The sequence below is a fragment of the Lonchura striata genome, chromosome 7 (assembly GCF_050655825.1).
Source record: "Lonchura striata isolate lonStrDom1 chromosome 7, ASM5065582v1, whole genome shotgun sequence".
Lineage (NCBI taxonomy): Eukaryota > Metazoa > Chordata > Aves > Passeriformes > Estrildidae > Lonchura > Lonchura striata.
In genome coordinates this window covers 18,532,431-18,555,079 of record NC_140709.1, presented here as the reverse complement: position 1 = coordinate 18,555,079, position 22,649 = coordinate 18,532,431, and the positions used below count along the sequence as shown (strand labels likewise).

General features: G+C 38.6%; 1 protein-coding gene across 2 annotated transcripts in view; it reads right to left on the bottom strand.

Annotated features, from left to right (window-relative positions):
- Nucleotides 1-22,649, bottom strand: part of CSRNP3 (cysteine and serine rich nuclear protein 3) — a 101,564-nt gene that overhangs the window by 67,455 nt on the left and 11,460 nt on the right. Inside the window, exons 1-2 of one of the 2 annotated variants that reach the window (XM_021528588.4) lie at nt 15,258-15,620; nt 2,122-2,293 (exon numbers count right to left, since the gene is read on the bottom strand). In XM_021528588.4, coding sequence (XP_021384263.1) covers nt 2,122-2,293; nt 15,258-15,326 — 241 coding nt within the window. In that variant the 5' untranslated portion in view covers nt 15,327-15,620. Of the gene's footprint in view, nt 1-2,121; nt 2,294-15,257; nt 15,621-22,649 lie in introns of those variants that run through there. The other variant, XM_021528589.4, reaches the window with a different exon arrangement.

The following is a 22,649-nucleotide window of genomic DNA, read 5'->3' as shown; positions in this document are numbered from 1 at the left end:
TGCACCTAAGATAAAGTTTGAGACAGCAAAATTTTCCTCTTAACTTCCCTAACAGTGAGTTTAGGAATTAAAACCAAAGTGAAATCCTGATTCCAGTAAAATAACCAGCAAACAACCCATGAGTGAAATAATAAACTTTTTTACAAGGAACAAAGAAAAAAAGAAAGCGCAATTCAAATCTCCTTAAAAAGAACAGCATGACTTGTTTGTTTACTGCATTATACTGCAGGATTCTTAGTAGAAGAGTACCCAATTCACACAATAAATTATATTATTTATAAATAAATAAATATATTTATTCTGTTACCATAGTTGGGACCCCAGTCAAAAATATGTATAACACCCTGTAGCTTCTCACTCTTCAGTTCTATGGCATTCTGTCATAGACTTAACATTTAAATTATCACTCAAGACTTCTGTATGTTATTAGCACAATTAGTGCACATGTGCATACATATGTACACAAGCACATGTACATATATATACATGTGTCACTTGAAAAGCACATGCACATATATAAAAATGCTTTTCTCACACTATAAACATATGCACACATGTACACATGCATGCAGACTCTATCTTTAATTCTGAAAAAGGCACATTCATTTTCACAGCTGCCACTGAGGAAAAAAAAATCAAGATAAGGCTGCTTCAATCATTTAATTGATTTGGATATACACAACATTTATTTTTGTATAGGACAGGTTACCACAAGAAAATAAATAAAAATATAATTGTATAATATTGAGTATTAGTTATTAAGAACAGTCTTAATCTACATGCAGCTTATAAAATACTGTTATAACATTTTACTATCACAAAGACTTACTCTCTACTGACATGGTTTACTGGAACTCATGACATAATAGAGAATTTTTTAGATTGCTTTTGTGTGTCTCAGCAGTCCCTTAGAGAAGAAATGAATCTGCACATGTATTGATAAATAAGAGTGGGAAAAATTTATATGAATATTTTTAGATGTTTTTGAACAGCAGAATGGCTTTGGGCACACAGTATAAGACCACACTTCATGGAGTATGCGTACCAAATAAACACATTATTTCAAGAGGTGGGCTGAGGGGATAAGAATTTTACACTGAACTCAGATGAGGCTAGAGCAAATATCTTACATATTCTGAAAGTCTCCTGTTTTGTATATGGTATACAGTAGTGAGAAGAGAGTTGTCTGAAATAGCAAGGTGTGTTTTCTTGTTTTGCTCCATAATCAAACATTATGCAACCAAATCCTACAGCTTTCTCACAGAAAAAAAAAAATATCTTTATTTGCAAATATTCTTACTGGTTTCCATTTTACATCTAAGAGATTTTTGATTGCCAATAAATTTGGCATTTGAGTTTTACAGAAGCTGATGACTAATAGAAAATAACCACAACAGTGGACAGGAATCTGAAAACCACTACTATCAGAATCTGAGTGTAAAGATATGTGTTCTAATAGAACATGAGTAATTCCAGAGCCTCTGAAAAATCTTAAGTAAGTAGCAATGTGTTACAGCATTCTTTCCAATAAACCCATTCTTCCTATATAAAACTGTACTGTAACTTTATTATAAATACTCTCTCAGGCAGAATTACAATTTTGTTCCCCTGTTTACACCTGTAATGAGTGAAAGAAAATGACTGACAGCTGTATGGCTGCATTGGCTTAGGTGAAAGGATGACTGATCAGATTCTATCACAGACTGTGTGCACTACTCCCAACTCTGAACACACAGTGCCAAGCAGAGGCACTGACCTCCAAATTAGTTACTGCCAATATTCCCCTTTCTCCCAAATCATCATTCAAAATGGAAGACATTCTCTTATATACTTAAAACATGTCATGCTAACTAGATGTGAATGATAGAGCACAAACATGGAATTTCCTCTGAAACTCACTCCGACATAAAAATTTTCACAGAAACAATTACCAGAGGAAATAGTTATTTTTTTCAAAAATAAGTACTTCCTCACAGTGCCAGCATTTAAATGTAATAAAACAGATAAAATATCTCAAGCAAAAAGCAGAAAGCTTTCACTGTATTTCTAACAAGTAAAATGAACCTTTCCCACCTTGTATAAGACACAGTACCATGCTTTACACACCCCTTTATTACTTACGAGTAAAATGATTAGAAGCAGATGGATGGACATTACTTCCACTGTCAGCACTTTCACTGCTAGAAACATCATCATCTGATTCCCACACACATGAACAGGGTGAGGTTCCACCAACTTCTTCAAACTTCCTCTTTAAAATTCCACTCATTGCTGCGATGCTGTCACCATGCACCTGTAACAGGAACAGAGGCAATGAAGCACTGAAACACATGCCTACTGTGCAGGTATCATTAAAGACTTCACCTATCAGTCAGATACTACCACCTGCAGCTCAATGGCTCCTTAACTAAGAGTTTTAAACAAATTTTCCAAGAAGGAATCAAAAAACTCACAACCCATCATCAGTATATTTATCATCTCACTGACTTTAAGACAGAAGGTAAATGCTACCTGTATTCTACCAATGCAGACAATTCCATAGCCAATCTCATACATAAATATATATATATATTCAGCTATGCAGCAAATTTAGGTCAAGCATAATACTCCAATGTAATTCATCAAAAATGGACCTTTATATAACAATTAAAAAGTTACTTGGCACCAAGAAACATTACATTGTATTTTATTACAAAAATTGTTTTGCAATAAATATAGTTTAGAAAAAACCTCATTCTTTCTTTTGATTTATTTTAAAGGTCTGATTTATGTAATTCTCTGTAGTAAGAAATTCCTGCAATTGCAATTAGATTTGAGAGCTGTATGAGACCCTTCTCATCTTTCCAGGCCAGGCCCTGCGTAAACAGTTCTGGCTCATTTTGTAATTTTCATTTATTCAGAAGTCTCTTGCCTAAAATTTTTGAAATTCAGATATGAGTATTGGCACAAAAGTACATTATTTCCATTCACACGAGCATCAAAGGGCTGGGTCCATCCTTAAGAACCTGACTTTCTAATCACATTGCCCAGCAAAGCCAGATCCATGTTGAACATTCCTTATTGCTTCTCTTTCCTATATAACAACAGATCTTTGTATCTCTATTTATGGAATATCAAGCAGAAAAAGACTGAAATATTTTTAAATCAATTTTAAGATATTTTTAACATATCTGATCGGTAGAAACAATTTTTCTCTGTCTTTAATTAAAAAATTGGTTACTATCACACTCATTACTGATTAATTCCTACTGCAGACTGAAAATTAATTCTAAGATCTCAAGTTAAAAGTTACAGATAATATCTACTCTCTGACTATGCTAATCAGTGAAATGCTGCTGTAAATAGCTGGGGAAAAAAGGCTGATGTTTGATGCTTTTAAGCTTTTAGTATGAAAAATTCTCATCTGATGCCACTTGCCTTCAGCTTGTTAAGCTGCCAATTCAATTCATTTTATAACATAGTTATTTCTTCTAGTAAGCTTCACTCCACCTTCATGGATGTGTCTAATTTAGAGAAAAGATTTCAGTATAGATGTGGGATCCTGACACAATGCTAAGAACAGATGTTGCATAAGATGATCTTCAGCACCAAACTTGTTTGCATGCAGTACACACCAAATATTAAATAACAAATATATCAGGGCTTCATACAGTCAGTCACACAGATGGATTTAAATACATATGCTCACCATGATGTTCTCAGCTTGTTGTACTATTTATGAAAAAAAATGTTTTCCTGAAACAGATTTCTTCAGGCTAACTGTATGACTCAAACAGAAGTTGCTTAGATCTCAACCTTTGCCCTTTTGTCCAAAAATTAATTAGTATAAACTGCAAAGAAAGCACTTTTATTCTGCGGACATGGAAAGGAGAATTTAGCATCCCTTTGTAATAATCTTTGCAAAAATGTAGGAATGCATTTTTATGAACCAACTTCTAATAAAAACACATCTACAAAAATGAACAAATGGAAAGAGATTAAAGAACTAAACACACACACATTGAAACCCCACAAATATAAAAAATCATCCCCCAAGTACAGGTTTAAAAACAACTCCTCTAAATTGTCCCCCATATCCTCACTATATCTCTTGCCAACCACCTTTTCCATTGTCTCCTGCAGTGCTTACAGCACTGAAATTGTGAAATCACCATTATTTCCATGGCAACAGCCTGCAATATCAAATCCACAGGATTATAGCTTGACTGTAGAAGAGGGTAAAGAAGCAGCTGGAGTGTGAGAAAGAAAATGCTTACATTCAAACATCTCAGTGAAGAGAGTGAGAAATGAGCTGACAAAGAGTTTATCATACAAGCGAGACCTCAGTCAAATCCATGTGTGCACCCACTAAAATTGTGGCTACAGGAGTCATGAAGTTCCAGGTCCAAAGAACATAAGTCATAACTGCATTGCAAGGCAAACCTATTATCTGTGATCATCATGAGTGTGCAGCCAGTCAGAGAGCAAGAACTCATTTCGTACCCTAAGATGACTTCCAGACAAAAGCCCTTTTGTCAGACACTGTCTCCCACCAGTAAAGGACACAGCAAATGGATGACTAAATGGTATCTTGTGCATCAGTAAAGTCACTGCACATAGGGAGAGTGTCAACAGCCACAACTGTTCCCAAGTAGGAGAAACAAATATTTTTGCACCAAAGGATTTTACATTTGTCTGGTTTTAGCATAGCTTGCATTTGCAACAAGCACCACAATCTGGTAGCAGCAAAGCCATTTCATTAAGATAATCTCTATAATGAACCATAACAAATGGGTCTTCGGATTCCTGGAAATGACATAGGTTAGCTCTAGCTGATCAAGATAAGGTACAGGAGGTACAGGACACTGCAAAACCTGAGTTATCACCACAACACAAAGACGGTATAGCTAGCCATTATATATATTTTAAGTGTGACTGTTGCCTGATTTTTGTTCTGAATCTCTTCCAGGAAGATTACTGACAAGGTTGTTTGACAAAGTAGTTGCGATCAAATTTAGGTGTTGCTACTTTCTTGAGATCTGTTGATTCTAATCTCTCTGTAATCAAGTCTCCCCAGGAATATGTTACATGGGGGAAAGGAGACACTTCCATTACTCAAGAGCTTGGCTACCACAGCGAGAGATTAAAGAGTGTCTAAAGCTGTTTGTACACACCACGTATCAGCAGGAGATACCTTCAGAATAACATCTGTATAAACAGATGCCGCTCCATAAGCCAATATACTTCAAAAAAAAAGCACATCTGCACAGTAGTGCAAAGGCATGTTCCATCTGATAGCCTTATTTACACAGACATCCTGCAGTACCTGAGCAAGATCCACATCTCTGGGAACTAGGACATAATCAGCATGAGACACACAACCCAATGCTGTTTATGGAAGTGTGTGATCTATCCCAGTGGAAGACACAGATATATGCCAGAGACCATCAGGAATAAGCAACAGTCAAGCTTCTAACTGTAGTGAGGCCACCAAGTTATTCATATCACTAGAAGTTCCCTAAGTGCACAATCGGGGAACCAGGACAGAGAATTCAACTGAGTTTTTTCTTTGTCCAGTACCATAACTACAATTGAATAGGTAAATTCAGATTTTGGGGAATAAAGAATCAACTGAAGCAACTGCAGTCACAAAGAAATCCAAACCCAATCTCATTTGAACAGAAGACCCTAGAGGTAGGCATAATGGTACAAGGCACCAAAGACTTATACAAGTCAAATTTTCAATACATGAATGGAAAGCAAAAATCCCATAACTCATAGGAGGAATCATAAGAGAAATGTCACTTTTGGACACAAATGGATGATCAATCAATATCCTTGGACTTCCACTGAGGCACCAGTGAGGTTCAGCCTTCAGAGTCTGAAATATAACTGTTAGCTACAAGTAAAGAGATATGCTATATCATACTTACCCATTTGGTTAAAAAAGGTGCAAGTTGGCTTGAAAGGTTCAGTTAGAAACAAACCTTTCTGGATGACTGCTAAACAGCTGTCTAGTAGCTACAGTTGATTGGGAGCAGCATCCTTCCAATTCACACAACTGAGGAACAAGCAGACACTGGAATCTTTCCTGTCTGTAGATACATCCTTCACAACAAAAAAATCCTTGCTCAGCGACATGATATATCATCCTCTGCCATCCTTCTCACTGTACTCATGTGGCACTAGTCCACAGCAAGGTAAAACAAAGTGGAAAAAGAAGAAACAGTACTAAAGCAAGGAAAATAAGCTAACACGTTGCTATGAGCTCTAGGTCAAACAACAATTGCCTAACACAGTTAAGGACTCTTCAAGAAAGTGACAACTTGACACAGCAGAAGCATGTGATGGCTATGGGTTGTGAGAAGGATGTATCGCTCCGAAACACCCCCATCCATTTTCTACTCCTTCACTTCCTAGTTTTCCTCCACCCTGATGAAACTACTCCTACAATGAGATAATTTAGCCAGTTCTCTGGCTGCAGGTATGCTGACTGGTGAAGCAAGTCCTCAAAGCTCCATGGCAACAGGCTTTGCCTTCCTACGATGCCAGATACCTGGCAGGCACCCGATATTTAAAAAATTCAGAGGCAATATGTTATTACTAGAAGATAAAAATTCCATGTAAATGTGGGAGAGATATTTCACACTGTCACAGTACTATCTGGGACCTACAAAATAAAATAACATAAAAAGCCTGGCTGGTTTGACTTTCTTTAGTATCTAATAAAGCTGGAAATTCTAGAGAAACTTGATTAACAACCTCATTGCAGAAGACCTTTAGACATCTTCTTTAGATAGCAGGTATCCCTAAATCCCAGTGAAAGGCCTAAAACGAGTGATGTTAGAATTACTGAGTGAGTGGACAGGTGACAGTGCACTCATTACCTGTGCTCCCAGGAGAAAATTTTTCTTATGATACTGGGGTAACATACATTGACAAATTTGTTCTACAAAACCTAAATTGCCATATCCTCAGTGTCTCATTGACACCCATGGACAGTTTATATACTGGGCATGATATTCTCTGCTATAGAATATACCTTTGGCCAGTCTGGCAGCTGCCCTGGCATGCCCCCCAAGCTCCTTGTGAAGTTCTTCACTGGCACAGGGTAAGACACCGAAAAGTCCTTGATTTGAAGCAAGCACACTTAGCAACAACCAAATCAACAGTGTGTTGTCAATATCATTTTCATAGTGAATCTGAGAAACACAGCACTGACCCAGCTACTAAGACAAAAATTAACTCTATCCAGGCAAAACCAGGAAAAGTCACAAAGACAAATCCAACAATTTTTTCAACCTAGCCAAAATTTTCAAATAGATGTTTTGCAAAAGTTACTACTATAGTATACAGCTCAGACAACATCATCTGGGACACTGAACAAGTATGGAGCATACCTGTGAAGAAATAAACATCAAGCATGTACCATATGCAGTAAATATTTAAAAAAGAGATGAAAAAATAAAATAGAACCATATTCAAATTATATATCCTCATGATTTAAAGAAAAGCCTCACAACAGAAATCAGTTATTGACTAAAGCTATGGAAAAATCAAGAGGAAAAAGAGCTCAAGAACACATTGGCATTTGAAGTGGAGGGGGCTGGGGAACAGGGTATAAGAAATCCAACTACTTATTTATTTGGTTTATTTATGAAACCTTATTCTATACTAATTTGAGACCTGATTACACTTCATGATAAAATCTACCTGAATAAAATGATCTGAAACTAGAACCAAAAATAAACATCTAAGATGGGCATTAAATAAATAACTGTCCTATGTGTCACACTGCATTTTCCTTGTCTCAAATGTATCAACTGAAAGTACAGAAAAATTTAAAGTCTGTAGCAGCAATACAGATTCACTTTTGAACATAAAACACTTCTATGCAAATGACTACAAACTGAACTAGAGAATGCAGAAAACAGATGTTACACATAAAACATTACTGCAAAGTACTCATCACAAACAACTCCCTCTCACTGGCCAGTCAGCAAGTACTGTAACATTCTAGGGAGACTAGGCAAATAATTTCACAGTCAAATCACAAATATTGATGCTCACAAGTCAAGATGTTTGGGTTATTTATTGTGATTAATATTCTTTTTGAATTTAAGTCTTTTTCTTAGCCTGCAAAGCTTCATTTTTTAAAATACATTTTTCTTAGCTGCTAAATAAATGTCAGCAGCAGAGAGGGTTGTGAACTAATCAAGGTGGTTGCCTGGCCTCATACAATGTACTGAATTATTCTGCTCTTTGTGAAACTGATAGTTTTAAATTTGGGAGGGGAGGGGTAGTCAAACCCAAAAGCACCTACAGTGACATCATCATTCACACAAAGAATATTACTTGCTTGTGAAAATGACAATTCACGTTAGGAACTGCATTAATACAGACAAAAAACCATTTGCATGAATGCTTGCAAACAGTGAACAACAGAGGTACACGAACATGAATCAAACAGCTGTTCAGAATTCAAATTAATGTTTGCAATACATGTTTTGCTGTATTTGGCAGCTCTAATCATAAGCACCAGTTGCCAGAGGTAGGCTCTGGTAGTTTCAGTACTACAGTCTGTAAAATTTACAAACACATAGCAAGCTAATTCCACTTAAGAGACTATACTGTATAGACACAGGGAATACCACTAGTATAATCTTACTCATATATTTTTGCTTACAGCAGTGATCAATTTACACAAATGTAAAATAGGTAAAGTCTTTCTCTCCTCACTTGCTTCAGTCTAGCTAAATGCAAAGCGCCAAGTAAATCCTGCAGGATAAGACTGCACAATTCAACCTAAGGAATGTGTTCTGGCATTGCAAACCAAATCCTGCCAAGTCTGCTCTTTGCAGAGCTTCTGTACCATCACTTTACAGTACTCCTGATTTCACACTTGAGTACTAATCCACTAATCTTCTAGACTGCCTACACATTGTTGTACACTCTAACACATGCCACCTAGCTACACTGGCAATGAATTTAAAATGCAGAAACTATGCTGACATATGCTCACCTCTCGCATCTACAAGCGGTACAGATGCTGATAGATCTGGCTTCTTTAGTCTTCCAAAAGATCTCACATGGTCCTACAAGAACCAGGCATGCAAATATCCCCCTCTTCATCACTCAACACAAGAATCCTGCATACAACAGCAGTGAAATGGCCTTCTAATTCTTAGCTATATCAATTGATGTCAACAGTTGAACAAAATGCTTGTATAGCTCAGCCAACAGAAGAACATTTTATGCTAGTTTTCTTAAATTTTCTCTCAGCATGCTCCCCAGAAAACAAAGTAAAATGAGTAAGAGGCAGAATTAGTTCAACCAGAAAGCCAGGATCTTAGCATTCAGGTCTACAGCAATGAAGGTGCAACCTGGTAGAAAGGGATTCAGAAGAATTCAGCAAGAGGGCCTTCCTGTCAGTATGAGATTTTTCCACAAAAGTTGTTTGAGCTTTTATTTCATTTATAACAATTTTCTAAGCTTGCTACAGCAAGCTTTCCTTCCCAGAGGAAAACAGGAGATTCAGGAGAAAGACATCCTGAAGCTGGGTCACGAACTCAGGTTCATAATGCCTAACCTCCATATAAGTCATCTAGGTGTTAGCAGCACCTGTCAAAGTCCTTTCCATAGTCTTTAGGTAACACTACTGAAGACTTGGTATTGGGCATTTCTCTTCTAAGTTTTGAGTTTTCATGACAAAATTTCATCAATTAAAATGCCTTCACCTAAAACCTCTGCATAAGATTTTCTTTTACCCTTTTTAAAGAAAAAAGAAATTACTACCTATATCCCAGAAGAAATTTTCAAGTTTGCATGGATGCTCCCAGAAAAGGCTTACTACTATTGGCATTGACTGTATTGCCAGGCTGCCTGCAGCAAAAGTCTGGCCAGGAGAAGTCACAACTATTTCCAACACTGAAATGTGAAAACAGAAAAACACTGATACAACAGTAGTCAGTCCTACTGACTTCTAAAGATACACAGAGTTTTAGAGCAGAGTGAGCATGTCGGTGATGGGAAGAACCGTCTTGTCTGTTATCTGGACTACCAACACATCTTTACTGCACCTCTTTTAAAAGGACATACAACATTTGGCTTGCTTAGCACCTTCTCAGCAACAGGAATGAGGTTCTGGGACTGGCAGCAGTGTATTTGGCACAGCAGGTTCGCATCATGCTGCTTCCAGCTGCAAGAATGGCAGTAGGGTTCAGCTCCATAATGAAGACTGGAAAGCTATCAACTTCCTGAGTGCTGGAAATAAGTGGCCTTTAATATAAATTTTACCCAGCTTAGCCCATGCAGTAATACTATTTGGCTCACTGCATCACCTTTTCATACTATTTCAGTGCTGATTTTCCACCCTGTTCTTTCATGAACATCAATCTTGCACCCTGCCTGCAGAGGAACTGCACAACACGGCAGGGGATCTTGTGTCTCTGCTGCCAAAGTACATCATGGCCATGACTGGGACATGCCAGAGGGGCCTTCCCACCTGTCCAGCTCAAGTACACATCAGTCAGCTCCCTGTTACATGCTGCATTAGCACACAGCCTGGCTGCTCCTTCACCTCTGCCATCAAAGCCACTAGAGAGGGAGCATGCATTCAACAGCTCTCCTCTTCTGCCCCATGTTCTCTGCATCTTGACACAGGGGGTACCCATTCTCTACTCTGAAATATGTAATGTTTAATAGCTTTTCAAAAATCCAACCAACCAAAACAAACTCACAAAAATACTCAACGTGTCCAAATTCAGAACATGTGAACTCCAAGAGCAGCAGCATGAACTTGTAATGTAAAACCATACTGCAGCATATTTGCAAAACTTACTCTGAACTAGGTTTTCCTCTTTTTTCTTTTTTTTTTTCTTCTAAAAATATAGGAACAGACTCTTCCAGTTTAACTGTTTTAAGTACTTAGGGATGTGTGCACATGTCCAAGTGGTGAAAGGGAAGTATAGATGCAAATTTTTAGATAAAACATGACCAAATATTTCATACCTTGTTCTGGCCACAATTTTTGACAATAACAATACTACTTCTACGCGACAAGATTAAAAAAAGGACTAACTTTAGGAGATTACAGTTTAGAAAAAAGACAAGTGGGTATTTTAGAGGTTTTCTGTAGAGTGGCAAATGTGTCAAGATTGCCTTTACCTTGTGGTCTGGTATTAACTGTACAGCACAGAATTCTCTTCACATATGAACAAGCAATGCTGAAAATCACTGGAAAAATCTAGCCTGGCAGAATTCTCAGCTCATCTGTTTGCAACTTGCTATAAAAAAAGCCTAACCAAACCAGGAAAAAAAATAGCCACAGTACTTCCTCCATGTTATCATCACTATCTTTCACAACCTAGACCATCACAGGCAATATGCAACAAACTTTTGCATTACTATTTTTACCAGATGAGAACTTCCACTTCTATATCCAAAACCCAAAGGATTCAAACTGGCACAACTTGGCTACCACTATAAAATGCAAATATGTACTTCTAACACTGTATCACACCTTTACTTCCTCAAATAATGTTTAGATTATTTATTATCTTCATATAATTTACATACACAGGAAAAGGAGGTTTAAAGTTAAAGCAACTCAGGTCTGTCCACCTCAGCTGAAAATAAATTTTTCTCAAGAAGACTCACAGAAGTTTCAATAATCCATTTAATTATCTGCTTTCTTAATATGCTGACAGTCTCATATAGAATGAAAGATACCATATCTTTTCCTCTCATTTGTTTTTCTGGGTTAAGAACTGCGTGGATGGATGAGCCCAGAGAGTGATGGCCAATGGTGCTGCATCCAGCTGGTGTCCGGTCATGAGTGGTGTCTCTCAGGGATCAGTGTTGGGCCCATCCCTGTTTAATATCTTTACTGATGATCTTGGTGAGGGGATTGAGTCTACCACTAGCAAATTTCCAAAGTTAGGTCAGGGTGTCAATCTGCTGGAGGGCAGGAAGGCCTGGATCGATGGGCCAGACCAGGGGCATGAGGTTCAACATGACCAACTGCTGGGTCCTACAAACTGGCCACAACAGCCCCATGCAGTGCTACAGGCTGGGGACAGAGTGCTGGAAAGTGGCCAGTGGGAAAGGGCTTGGGGGTGATGGTAGACAGTGGCTGAGGGAGCTGGGGGTGTTTGGCCTGGAGGAGGCTCAGAGGGACCCTCCAGCCTGCAACTCGCTGGAAGGAAAGTGTAGCCAGGTAAAGGTCAGCCTCTTCCCCCAGATAACCAGCAACAGAACAAGAGGTCACAGTCTTAACCTGTGCATGGGAGGTTTTTCTTCACAGAAAAGGTGATTAGATATTGGAAAGGACTGCCCAGGGAGGTGTTTAAGGAAAGACGGGACTTGACACTTAGTGCCATGGTCTAGTTAACATGGTGGTGTTTGGTCATAGGTTGGACTCAATGATCTCAGGGATCTTTTCCAATCTAATTGATTCTGTGATTTCAAGTAATCAAAAGGAAGTATTCAACTTTCACTTTAATTGACTTCGTATATGTGATATCAGTTAAAAATGGATTTTATTATTAACTTGCAGAGGACTAATTATTTGTATGTGTCACAATACCTTGTAATATTTTAATGTAATCTTTAAGATACTTCATAACAAGAAAAATGCCCTTTTCAGTGCTGAAAAATGAATCAGCATATTGACTAACATATGCTACCAGAAATTATAGATATACTGACAAAATAAAAGAATATGAGAAGTATGTTTAGCCCACTATGAAAATGTCTGTCATTTGCTCTGTTTTCTAGGCACAAGCAGGAAGTCATCCAATGGGAAAGAAGCAGAAACAGAAAAAAAACTGGTATTTTTAATTTATATTGAACACCAGCTAACAACAAGTTATGATATGTGGAAAGAATAAATAATGAAGAACTGGATTAAAGAAAAGTAGTATGATAGAATATCCCAGGTTGGAAGGGACTCACAAGGATCACTGAGTCCAACTGCTGCAGGTAGTGGTTACACATTCTTAACTAAAAATAATTAATTCTTTTAAAGACGCAATTGCTTAGCAATCTAAATAATTGAATGCTATTTCTTTTTTGTAACAAGTTTTTTAGTGATACAGGTTTTGGCTTTTGCTTAAGTTACTTTAATATTTTACTTTAAATGGTTGCATGATATTTCAGTCACCTACACATACAACTGATAAGGAAGCATTCACTAATACAAAAAATAAAAGAAAAAAATTCTTTCATTTGCAGGTTGTTAACTTAAAGTCACTGCTTAAGCACACTTTTTCTATCATCTTCTATCTTCCCTGGGAATAAACCTGTATCAATTTTTTAACCAACTTTCTACTTGCTTTCCAACTCTTCATCTAGTCTACCTCCCACTCATATGCTCCCTTCTCAGCAGGGTCTCCAGCCAAGGCTAATGAGCTTATCTCATTTCCACTGAGCTGGTGAATGCTGGCAGCAGCTGACAGTGAATGCTGGACAGAAAATGTGAATCCGTAGTTCACACAGAATACCTGAATCATTAGAGAACTTTAAAACTAGTGACAGCACAGTAGTTTTATTCAGTTTTTTTCATGTTGTCATTATTAAGTGGTAGATATTTTTAGCCACCAAAAGCCAAATCCATCTGCAGCAGCAGCGTTTCCAAGGAGACAGAATAATTTAAACACATGTGGAAGTACATCTCTGTTTTCATCAACTACTCTGTTATGGAGCACTTCTGAGTCAGATTTCCCATTTCATGGGGGGAAAGTGATTTGAATACATGGATTTGAGCCTGTAATTTAACAGTTGAGCTTATGCGTTCAGATACATATCCATTACCTACAAATAACGAATGTTAGGATACAACTCCACTATTTTTCAGTCAGTAGTATTTACCAGTGTTTACATTCCAATATAACAAAAAAAAACCCAAAAAAACACAACCCAACAAACAAAAGATACAGTCTTTCAGAATATTTTTTTTAATCACTGACATTTGCTGCAAATTACTGATTTTTTTTTAAGCAAACATACCAGGCTCCATTTTCTGAAGAAATAGCTAGGAGGAAAGGACACCACTCCCAATGGTAAGGTACATAAGTAAGTAGACAGTGGACAAAGCTTCTTCCAGTCTTTTTTATCACTCATAAGAGTCCTATTGGCTAATTCCAGTTTTTCTTTATGGCACAAATTTTTAGTAATTTTAGGTCTGCTTTAAGGGAATTCTCTCAGTGAATACAACAAAAATGGATTAATCCATTTACTGATTTTATTCTCAAATCTATTAAAACTAAATTCCACCATTTTAGCTTTATAAATATATATACACTCAAATCAGTGATAATCACAATTTATTTACATCAATTAATATTTTTGCTTCAAAGCAGCAAAACAGGGTCGTGTATAACAACTATTTCCTACATGTAAAACGTAGAGGTAAGTCAATAGAGATCTGACTCATTGAAATCCTTGCCCCAGTGAGGCAATATCAAAATATCCTATTGTTTCAGTGGGGTCAGGACTTCTGCCTTTAGTCCTATATTCTAATATAATGTGACTTGATAAACCAATCTGCTTTCTGTACCAAGCAATTTATTTGCTGCTTGCCATCTCCAGACTGCATGAACTAACAGCTGCTGCTAACACAAACTCTGCAGAAGCAAGCTATTTCAACAATTATTTAAAACTCATCTGTAAATGCTGTAGGTACTACAAAATTTATCTGTCTCAGACATAATTATATGCATTTTTTTTCCTTTATAACAAAGATCATTTTATACCTGAGTTTTCAACCACATTCATTCCAAACCTAAAAATAATGCAAAAAATCTACACAATCCCTTTCAGTAGTACTGAGAAGCTATTCTTACTGTTTGTTCACCACTAAATAAGACAGCTTCAGAAGCAGTTGATTTTCCTATCCAAACTCAAAGAAAGCATTTTTAAATCTTCCAGCACTCTCTTCCTGTTGGTAGCATACACTGTATTTTACACAGTGAGTATTTCCATCACACAAAATGACCTCTCTTCCTACAGCTTACCGAGCAACTTCGGCATCAATGAGATGCAATGCGTATCCTGTCACATGAGAAAGCTGCCAGCATCAGGCATGCCTATGATTTCACTGTTTATGGATCTCACATCCGTTGAAACCTCCAAGGCAGGAGAAATAATAATAGGAAAAGCTGCTTCAGACTTATTTGTGAAGAACAAGCAAGATGCTTGCACATGCATTTTTATATCCAAGAAATGTTGTGGCAAAGATCAAGAATAGCTATTCATAACAGGAATTTTTTCACCCTTACCTGTAAATCCAGTTTCTGTGTTTCAGCTCTGTCAGTGCAGAATGAAAGGTTTACTCCCCCTTTTTCCATCCATCAGACAGCAGCCATCCAATAACTGAAGTCATCCTGGCATCCTCTGGAACATGCTCTCTCCCTTATTTCCCACTCCCCACCCCCATCTGCATGCTAGCAAAATGGGAAAACAGCAAGAAGAAAACAACAAAAAAGCACATCTAAAACCAGCTTTAATAAGCTGCTTAGCAGTCAGTGAGGACACTCAGTACTAAAAGGTAATGACAAAATGTAAAGACAAGGAAAAAAAAGTCTATTAATAAGCCTTCAGCTCCACTACTGAATAGGAATTCTCCCTTTCAGCTCCTTTTTGTAAGGAAAAAACAAGCAAACAGCTGTAGGAACACAGTTACTGCCTGTATACATTCCTTGAGACTGACTCAGCTATCCAGATCTTCAGTGAAGAGTGCTGCTGTGTATTTAGGAAAGCTTGTGATTATCAAATTAACAGTGGTGCTTTTATACAAACAAGAATCTGAAATCTCAATGCAAATTAGAATAATTCAGAGATAGATGCCAGGAATTTCCTACAAAATATATTTCCTTTCCATTTGAGGCAGTATTTATAAAATACCTCAAAAAGAATAATTAGTAGATATCTCTCTCTTGAATGTTAGCTGTGTAAAACTCTACCTGTATAACTAGTGCACGTGCATTTACTTTACTGTATTTATAATACAGTAGCCAACATTCAGTGTGCTGCATGAATTTTACACAAAACTTTCTACTTAAATAAGAATTCAAGTGAAGAGAATTACTAGATGAACAATTTTCAATTAATGTGCCCAAAATATACTCCTAGTCCCTTTGCAGCCTCTTAAATCTAGTTTGAAATTTTTTTTTCCAAGATCAGAGAATTTTATTTTCTGCCTCTCAATCAGGTAGGTATCAGCTCAGTTGAAGACAACAGCATCACATCTAGTTTATGACAGTTTAATTACACTTAAAATCAAAATCAAACATGATTGTTCTTAGCAAAGATATCGTTTACTGCCATATCAAAGCATTTGTACTCCAGGATTTCCCTTTTAAAGAAAAGCATAAAGCAGCAGAAGCTGACAAATACCTTTGTGTTTACAAATTTTAATCTTCAGCTATAGTTTTCCAATAAAATTAACTGTGAATTCCTTTAAATACGAGCATCTGTTCTCTTCAATGAATTATTGATCTTTAACGACAGCAAGACTATACCAATTAGCATACTTTCACTACAAAGTAATAGCTGATTTAGCTTCTGAAAAAATTAGCTGTCAGTCTTATCACAACAAACTGCCAGCAGATCCTGTGCATAACATTCAGATTCTGTCTTTACAAGTAAAGTAGGTATCTTTTTAACCAAATTACCTCAGTTTAACATAAAATCTCTTCTTAGATGCCTAGAAAAATGGAAATCTCTTCCTGCAAGCATTAAAAAACTATTAGGTTTCAAATCCAAAAAATCAATACAATTTTCTTTAGTGGGAAAAAAGAGAATACTGAGGGACACCTAAACAGACATTTTGCCCTGATAAGCAATACTGAATAGGGGATACTGAGGAACACCTAAACAGACATTTTGCCCTGATAAGCAATCAGCTGGAAGACTTCATTTTCTTTTTGATCTGCAGAAAGGTGAAGTGTTTGTGCTCAATTCGAAATCCCTTTCAACCAGCCTGAGTGCTTAGAGAAATTAACAGACATACAGAACTGTAGTGCCACAACTAGACTTAATATTTTTTAAATACAGATGCAAGGGGCAGCATTGTTCCATCCCCAAAACACCTTTAGAATAGCTAGTCAGAAAAATGGGCAGTATAAACAAGTCAATCAGAATGCCTTGCAAAGTCTACTATGAAACAGAAGAGTATTACCAATAAAAACCCCAATAGCCCTACAACAGTCACAGGATGAAGCAACTCTCAATACAGACAGACTGCGTTTCTAGAGTAAAACACAAATAGCATTGCTACAAAAACTGATTAGCATTAAGTAGGCTGCTGCTTCCCCCACACTCCACAAGGGCTACACACACAAGCCGCCCTAGCAGTGGGGTCTGTGCAATCTGCAGAACCTAACCTTGCCAGTCTCCTCAGATTTCTGTGTAACATCAGACAGTCCTTGCGAAACTTGCCCCAGTTTGCACATCAAGAATTGAGTAAAGTCGTTTACATAATAAATGCATTTTAAATATATGAAATACACTTCTGCAGAGTGCTGAGGACAATCTCCTGTGCAGGTAGGGGCGTTTGGCTGCCTGGGCAAAAACCCAACCTACAGCCAGCACAGCACAGCAGCAACTGCTGTCCACCCTCTGCCAGGACCCTCCCAAGCTGAGCCTCTGCCCGGAGCTGCAGGGCTGAGCCGGCACCCGCCTCCAGGGACCCCAGACCTGCCCCCAGGGACCCCAGCCCTGCCCCCAGGGACCCCAGCCCTGTCTCCCCGGGACCCCAGCCCCACCGGGCTCCCAGCCCTGCCGGAGCTGCTCTGCGCTGCTGAGCCGCCCTCCGCTTCCATCTCACCTGCTCCTTCCAAGCCACCTGCTGCACTGGCTGCTCCCCAGCAGAGCACCTGGACCTGACTGGCCCTTTCCAGAGCCAGCACCTGCTAAATCTCAGGAATGCTTTCCAGCACCAAAGTGCCATTATTGGACTAATTAATCTCATATACACAGAAATGGAGAAATGGAAACAATCCAGGTTTGTACACAGTTCCTGCTGTGACTCAAGGAATTATTTTTGTACTTGTATTTGTTGGTTATTTCTCCTTTTTTTAAACTTACCTATACTTAATACTCCATACAACACACATTTATCTTTTTTCTCCAGAGCTATTACATTGGAAAGAAAGAAAAGTTCCACCAGAAAGCAAATTCCTGCAACAACTTCCTTCGCTTTTCCTTTCCCTAATTAAGCCTATTGCTACCAAAGTATTTACTTCTGTTTTCTCTGACTCTACAAAGAATGTAGTTTCTTTTGGTAATTCCTGTACTAAATAGCTTGAAAGAATCACCTCCCTCCTAAATAAACCTTCAGGCTGGGGTATTGGATGACACCTTCTTCACCATCTTAGTTTCTCATGAAATGCAAATCTTTCCAAGTAGGAGAGAAGGTAAGCACTGGCTGAGGGCAAGATGGTCTTGTAGATGTACAATTCTCAAAGAACCCTGATTACTGGTAACTAGTATCTCTTAATCTCCACTTCATGCACTGCACAGGCACTCACTGCCCCTGGATCCCAGCAGCTATGCTCAGGTTACATAACTTTATGATAGCTTACCACACAGTCCTTCACTAAAACCAGTTACTGTAGATCTCTCCTGTCAAGCAGCTCTAACAGCCTTCATGAAGGCACGGGTGGAGTGTGACCTTTAGAGAAGGCTCCAGGTGGACTTCTGAGACAGTCACCAGCCTGCTCACCAGACTGCCGACTGCAGGCTCAGACAAGCAGGGGTTACTGGCCAGCTCAGGAGCAGAAGAGCTATCACCTGACCTGTTGTAAGAGGTTTGTTTCTTCCATAGCAAAATTTGTTTCTCCCACAAAAAAATCCTCTTCTGAAAGATTGTTCCTTGGATGTTGAAACAAATTTCTTACATGGCTCTAGAAACCTTATTCACAGTTCTGCTAGCAGGATCCCACTAAGGCATGTCATGTTCCACACGTTAGATCTACTAGATCTTCTGAATGCAGACAAGAATTGTAGCACCTTGATCCTCAGCATTCTACATGTCTGTGGAAAGATACTGGAAGCAGGAGGAACCTGGCTTGTAGGGTAGCAACAAGACTGTGAATTTCACAGCCAGTGCCAATTCCATGTGGCAACTCAGGATATCTGGAGTTGTTACAAAATGTGCCACCATAGTCCCCAAGGAAAATAAACACCAATAGAGGGAAAAAAAAAAAAAAGTGATGAATGAACTATGTATGACTTACTTGTGTGTACTCAGTTTCCTAGAAAAATCCTGCACAGACAAAAAACTGGAAACCACTGATGTTTGATTATGAAACCCAGGCCAAGGTTTCCCTAATTTGAAGTTGCTGGCATTGCCAGGAAATTATGTATGATCTATGACTGAAAACAAATGGAAAATGGATGTTTCTTTCTCACAAATGGTAGAAAAATGCTACCAATCTAGTCTTAAGAAATGCCTGCAGAATTCCAGTATTCTGACGTTTAAGTAGCTTGAAGCTATCAAACAGGATATGTGTGATACAGTTTCCATGAGTCTTTGAAAAAAAAAAAAAAAACAACTCCACAGTCAAACAGCAAAGTAAAAATGCAGAATCCATATAACAAACTATATTGGCTTCGATGCCCTACTGACTGCATTCAATGAAGCCTGAAGACAGTTCAGGTCAGAAGAGATGGTGGGAAATTATGGGCAATGCACAATGAAAACACATCACCCCATATTTTGAAAATCAAAACTGCTTCAGGAAAGAACTGGATTAATTAATAAAAGCATTCATACATTTTTACTCTTTAACAGAACCTAGAAGACTCTACTGTGTGTGAAGGAGCTGAACCATGTTTGTTTCAGTTCAGAGTGGAAACAAACCGAGCCCATTTCTCATAAGGCACATCATACTGGTCAGTGGATCTGGCACTTGGATGTATTCCCCCGTTACAGGAGGAGGAATTAGCTATCAAGGAGCTTTAAAAACTACACTGAGATGCTCGGCTTGCAGATGGAAATGCAGATTGAGCTCTGGGTGGGAGGCCAGAGAGAGACAAGAGGCTGTGAAATGCCAACTTCGGGATGACAAAAGGCACAAAGGTTGATGATGGACACTGACAGACACAGCAGGAACTTATTAATAAGAAAGGAGATGAAGTTGGGTGACACCAGGAAGGTGCATGGACACAGGGAGGGTGGCAGGAGCTGAAGACTCCTGGAGGAGAAGCGAGACTTTTCCACACTGGGACTGTGAAGGCACAAAGCCTTTGCTGGGGGTCCCTGCTCAGAGGCACCAGCTCCAGCTATTTCTGTGTTATGGGCCAGGAATAAACATCTTTATGGACATGTGAAGCTCTGCTGCGGGCAACCCGGGGTGGAACCGGTGAGGAAACTCGGTCTGGCTGTGTGAGGGGCTGTGCTGGGCGTCCAGCGGGGCCTGCCGGGTCACTGGGGCCATCTGCCATGAAGGGGCTCTGGTCCCAGCTGTGCAAGTCTGGCCTTGGGAGTGCAACTTCCAGAGCCTCGGGAATGGGCACCATGGGAAGGCTCATCAATGGGGCGAGGGGGGAAGGGCTACACTGCCTATTGTGCTGCCCGAGGCCAAAAACACCTGCCATGCTTTTAACACAAACGGTACTGCAGCACCCGTTAGAAGTTTTTCTTTACTCCTTGATAAACAAAACCAAGGAAAACTAAACCAAATGTTTCGTTCTTCTTAAAATATATGTAGATATCTTGTGTGAAATCAAGTAAAATTAAAAACCAAACCAAACACACAAAACCCTAAAAAAACCTACACCACAGAAACCTCCGTGAAAATAGTGCCAGGTGAGAACAAATCTCAGGCAAAACTGATATTCAAGTCAGACTAATTTTAACCTCTTAGAAATGCAAGTTACATAAATTTCAAGTTTCTCAGACTCCCACCCACTTACCAGCATTCAATCTATATTCCTTCAACCAGCTCAAAAGTATAGTCATCTGCCTTCAGTCAAAGCAAAAGTCGTATAACAAATGACACAAAAAGAGACAAAAGGTAAGCAGGAACTTTTGCACAAGAGTACACATGGATTTCCATTAATTCATCTGTGACTATCTTATAAAGCAGTTTTCTATTATTTCTATTTATATTATTATTTCCAATTTTGCTTATTTGTATACTAAGTCAGGTAAGCGCTTCCCAAAACCCAGAACTGACTTCTCATAACTAAATAACCATACAAAAGTCTAAAACATCAGACTTCAAAAACAAGTTTCTCTTGAACCATAACCTATGCTTCATGACTGAAAGGCAAAATTAACCCAGTTTTTATTAGAGGTAAATAAAAATTCTTGGCTTTTAGCCTTATCTGCTCCAGTGATGGTGGCACAGCACAGTAAGGGAAAAGAGCAGGTACTAACTTTTGAATGAACACAGACTGACAGCTAGGTCAGGGAGGAGCACCACTTTTCACTCCTATGACACAGGCACTTCATGAGATTTTACTTAGTCAACACAGTTGAGCACCTGAAAGATTAATAAGGGTTCTTTTTGCTGCTTACTTTGCAGGCAAGAGTTTCTTCTTTTATTTCTATTCCCCCTGCACTGATTGATGAAGCCTTTAAGGTTAATAAAATGTACAGAAACATAAATGTATGAAGCCAAATATTATGAGCTTAAGCAGCTATACCACAATTAGTTACAAACATCTAATTCAAACAAGAGAGGTGGGAAAACATTAAAAACAGGGGTAATATCTAAATGAAGTTCCTCCAAACATTTGATGCTTGCCCCAATGTGGGTCTCAGATTCAGTCAAAGAGAGAAACTGAGAGTTTCTATCCAGGCAGAAGCCTGGGAAAGAGTTGGAAAATAATGTAAATAATTCTTTATCTCTCTTATTTTTCACATTGTTTATATTTAAGTTCTATCACTGTGTGTCAAACACTCTGCACCAATGCTGTGGGTTGTTTTCACTTCAGGACCAATGGAGTTGGTCCTCATGAAGCTCTGTATAAAAGAGTGGTGTATTTTGAATAAACCAGAGTTTTACTCTCACAGCCTTCTGGTCAGTCTTCTCATTCCTGTCCTGCCTCGACAGCGACATCCCAACTATGGGCATCTCTCATTTTTTTCAAGAGTAAAATCAAAAATCAACTAGATTTAGATAAATTGTGCCCTGATGTTCTGGTTTGAAAGCAAAACCAGTGAGAGACTCCAAGTCAGAAATACAATTTACTGGGAAAAGGGGAAAAGGACAAAAATACATGCAATAATACAAAGGGAAAGGCTACTGACAAAGTCAGAATACAACCTGGCCAGCGTGCTGGTAGCAGTCCGAATTGGAGTAGCTGCAGTCCTCTTGGGATGGCAGATGTAGTTGCTGTGTCTTCTCGGAGAACCTGTGAAACGGCTCCCCTCTGTCTAGAAATCTCCACTTTTATCCAGGTGGGAATGCCTAGCTCCTCCCCTTGGGCAGAGCATCTCACAATGGGTTATTAGGAGTCACAAGGTGTGTCCTTATTCACCTCCTCCTCCTGGACAGTGTTCTCTCTGAGTCATGTGGCCAGGCATTGATGGGGCCATTAACAGCAGATAAGGAAAACTGCCCCAAGGCAACTCCTACTCAGATGGGAATTGGAAAACTTTTTTTTTGTTTGTTTGTTTTTGTTTGTTTTGTTTTTTTAAATCTTGGACACCTGAGTAT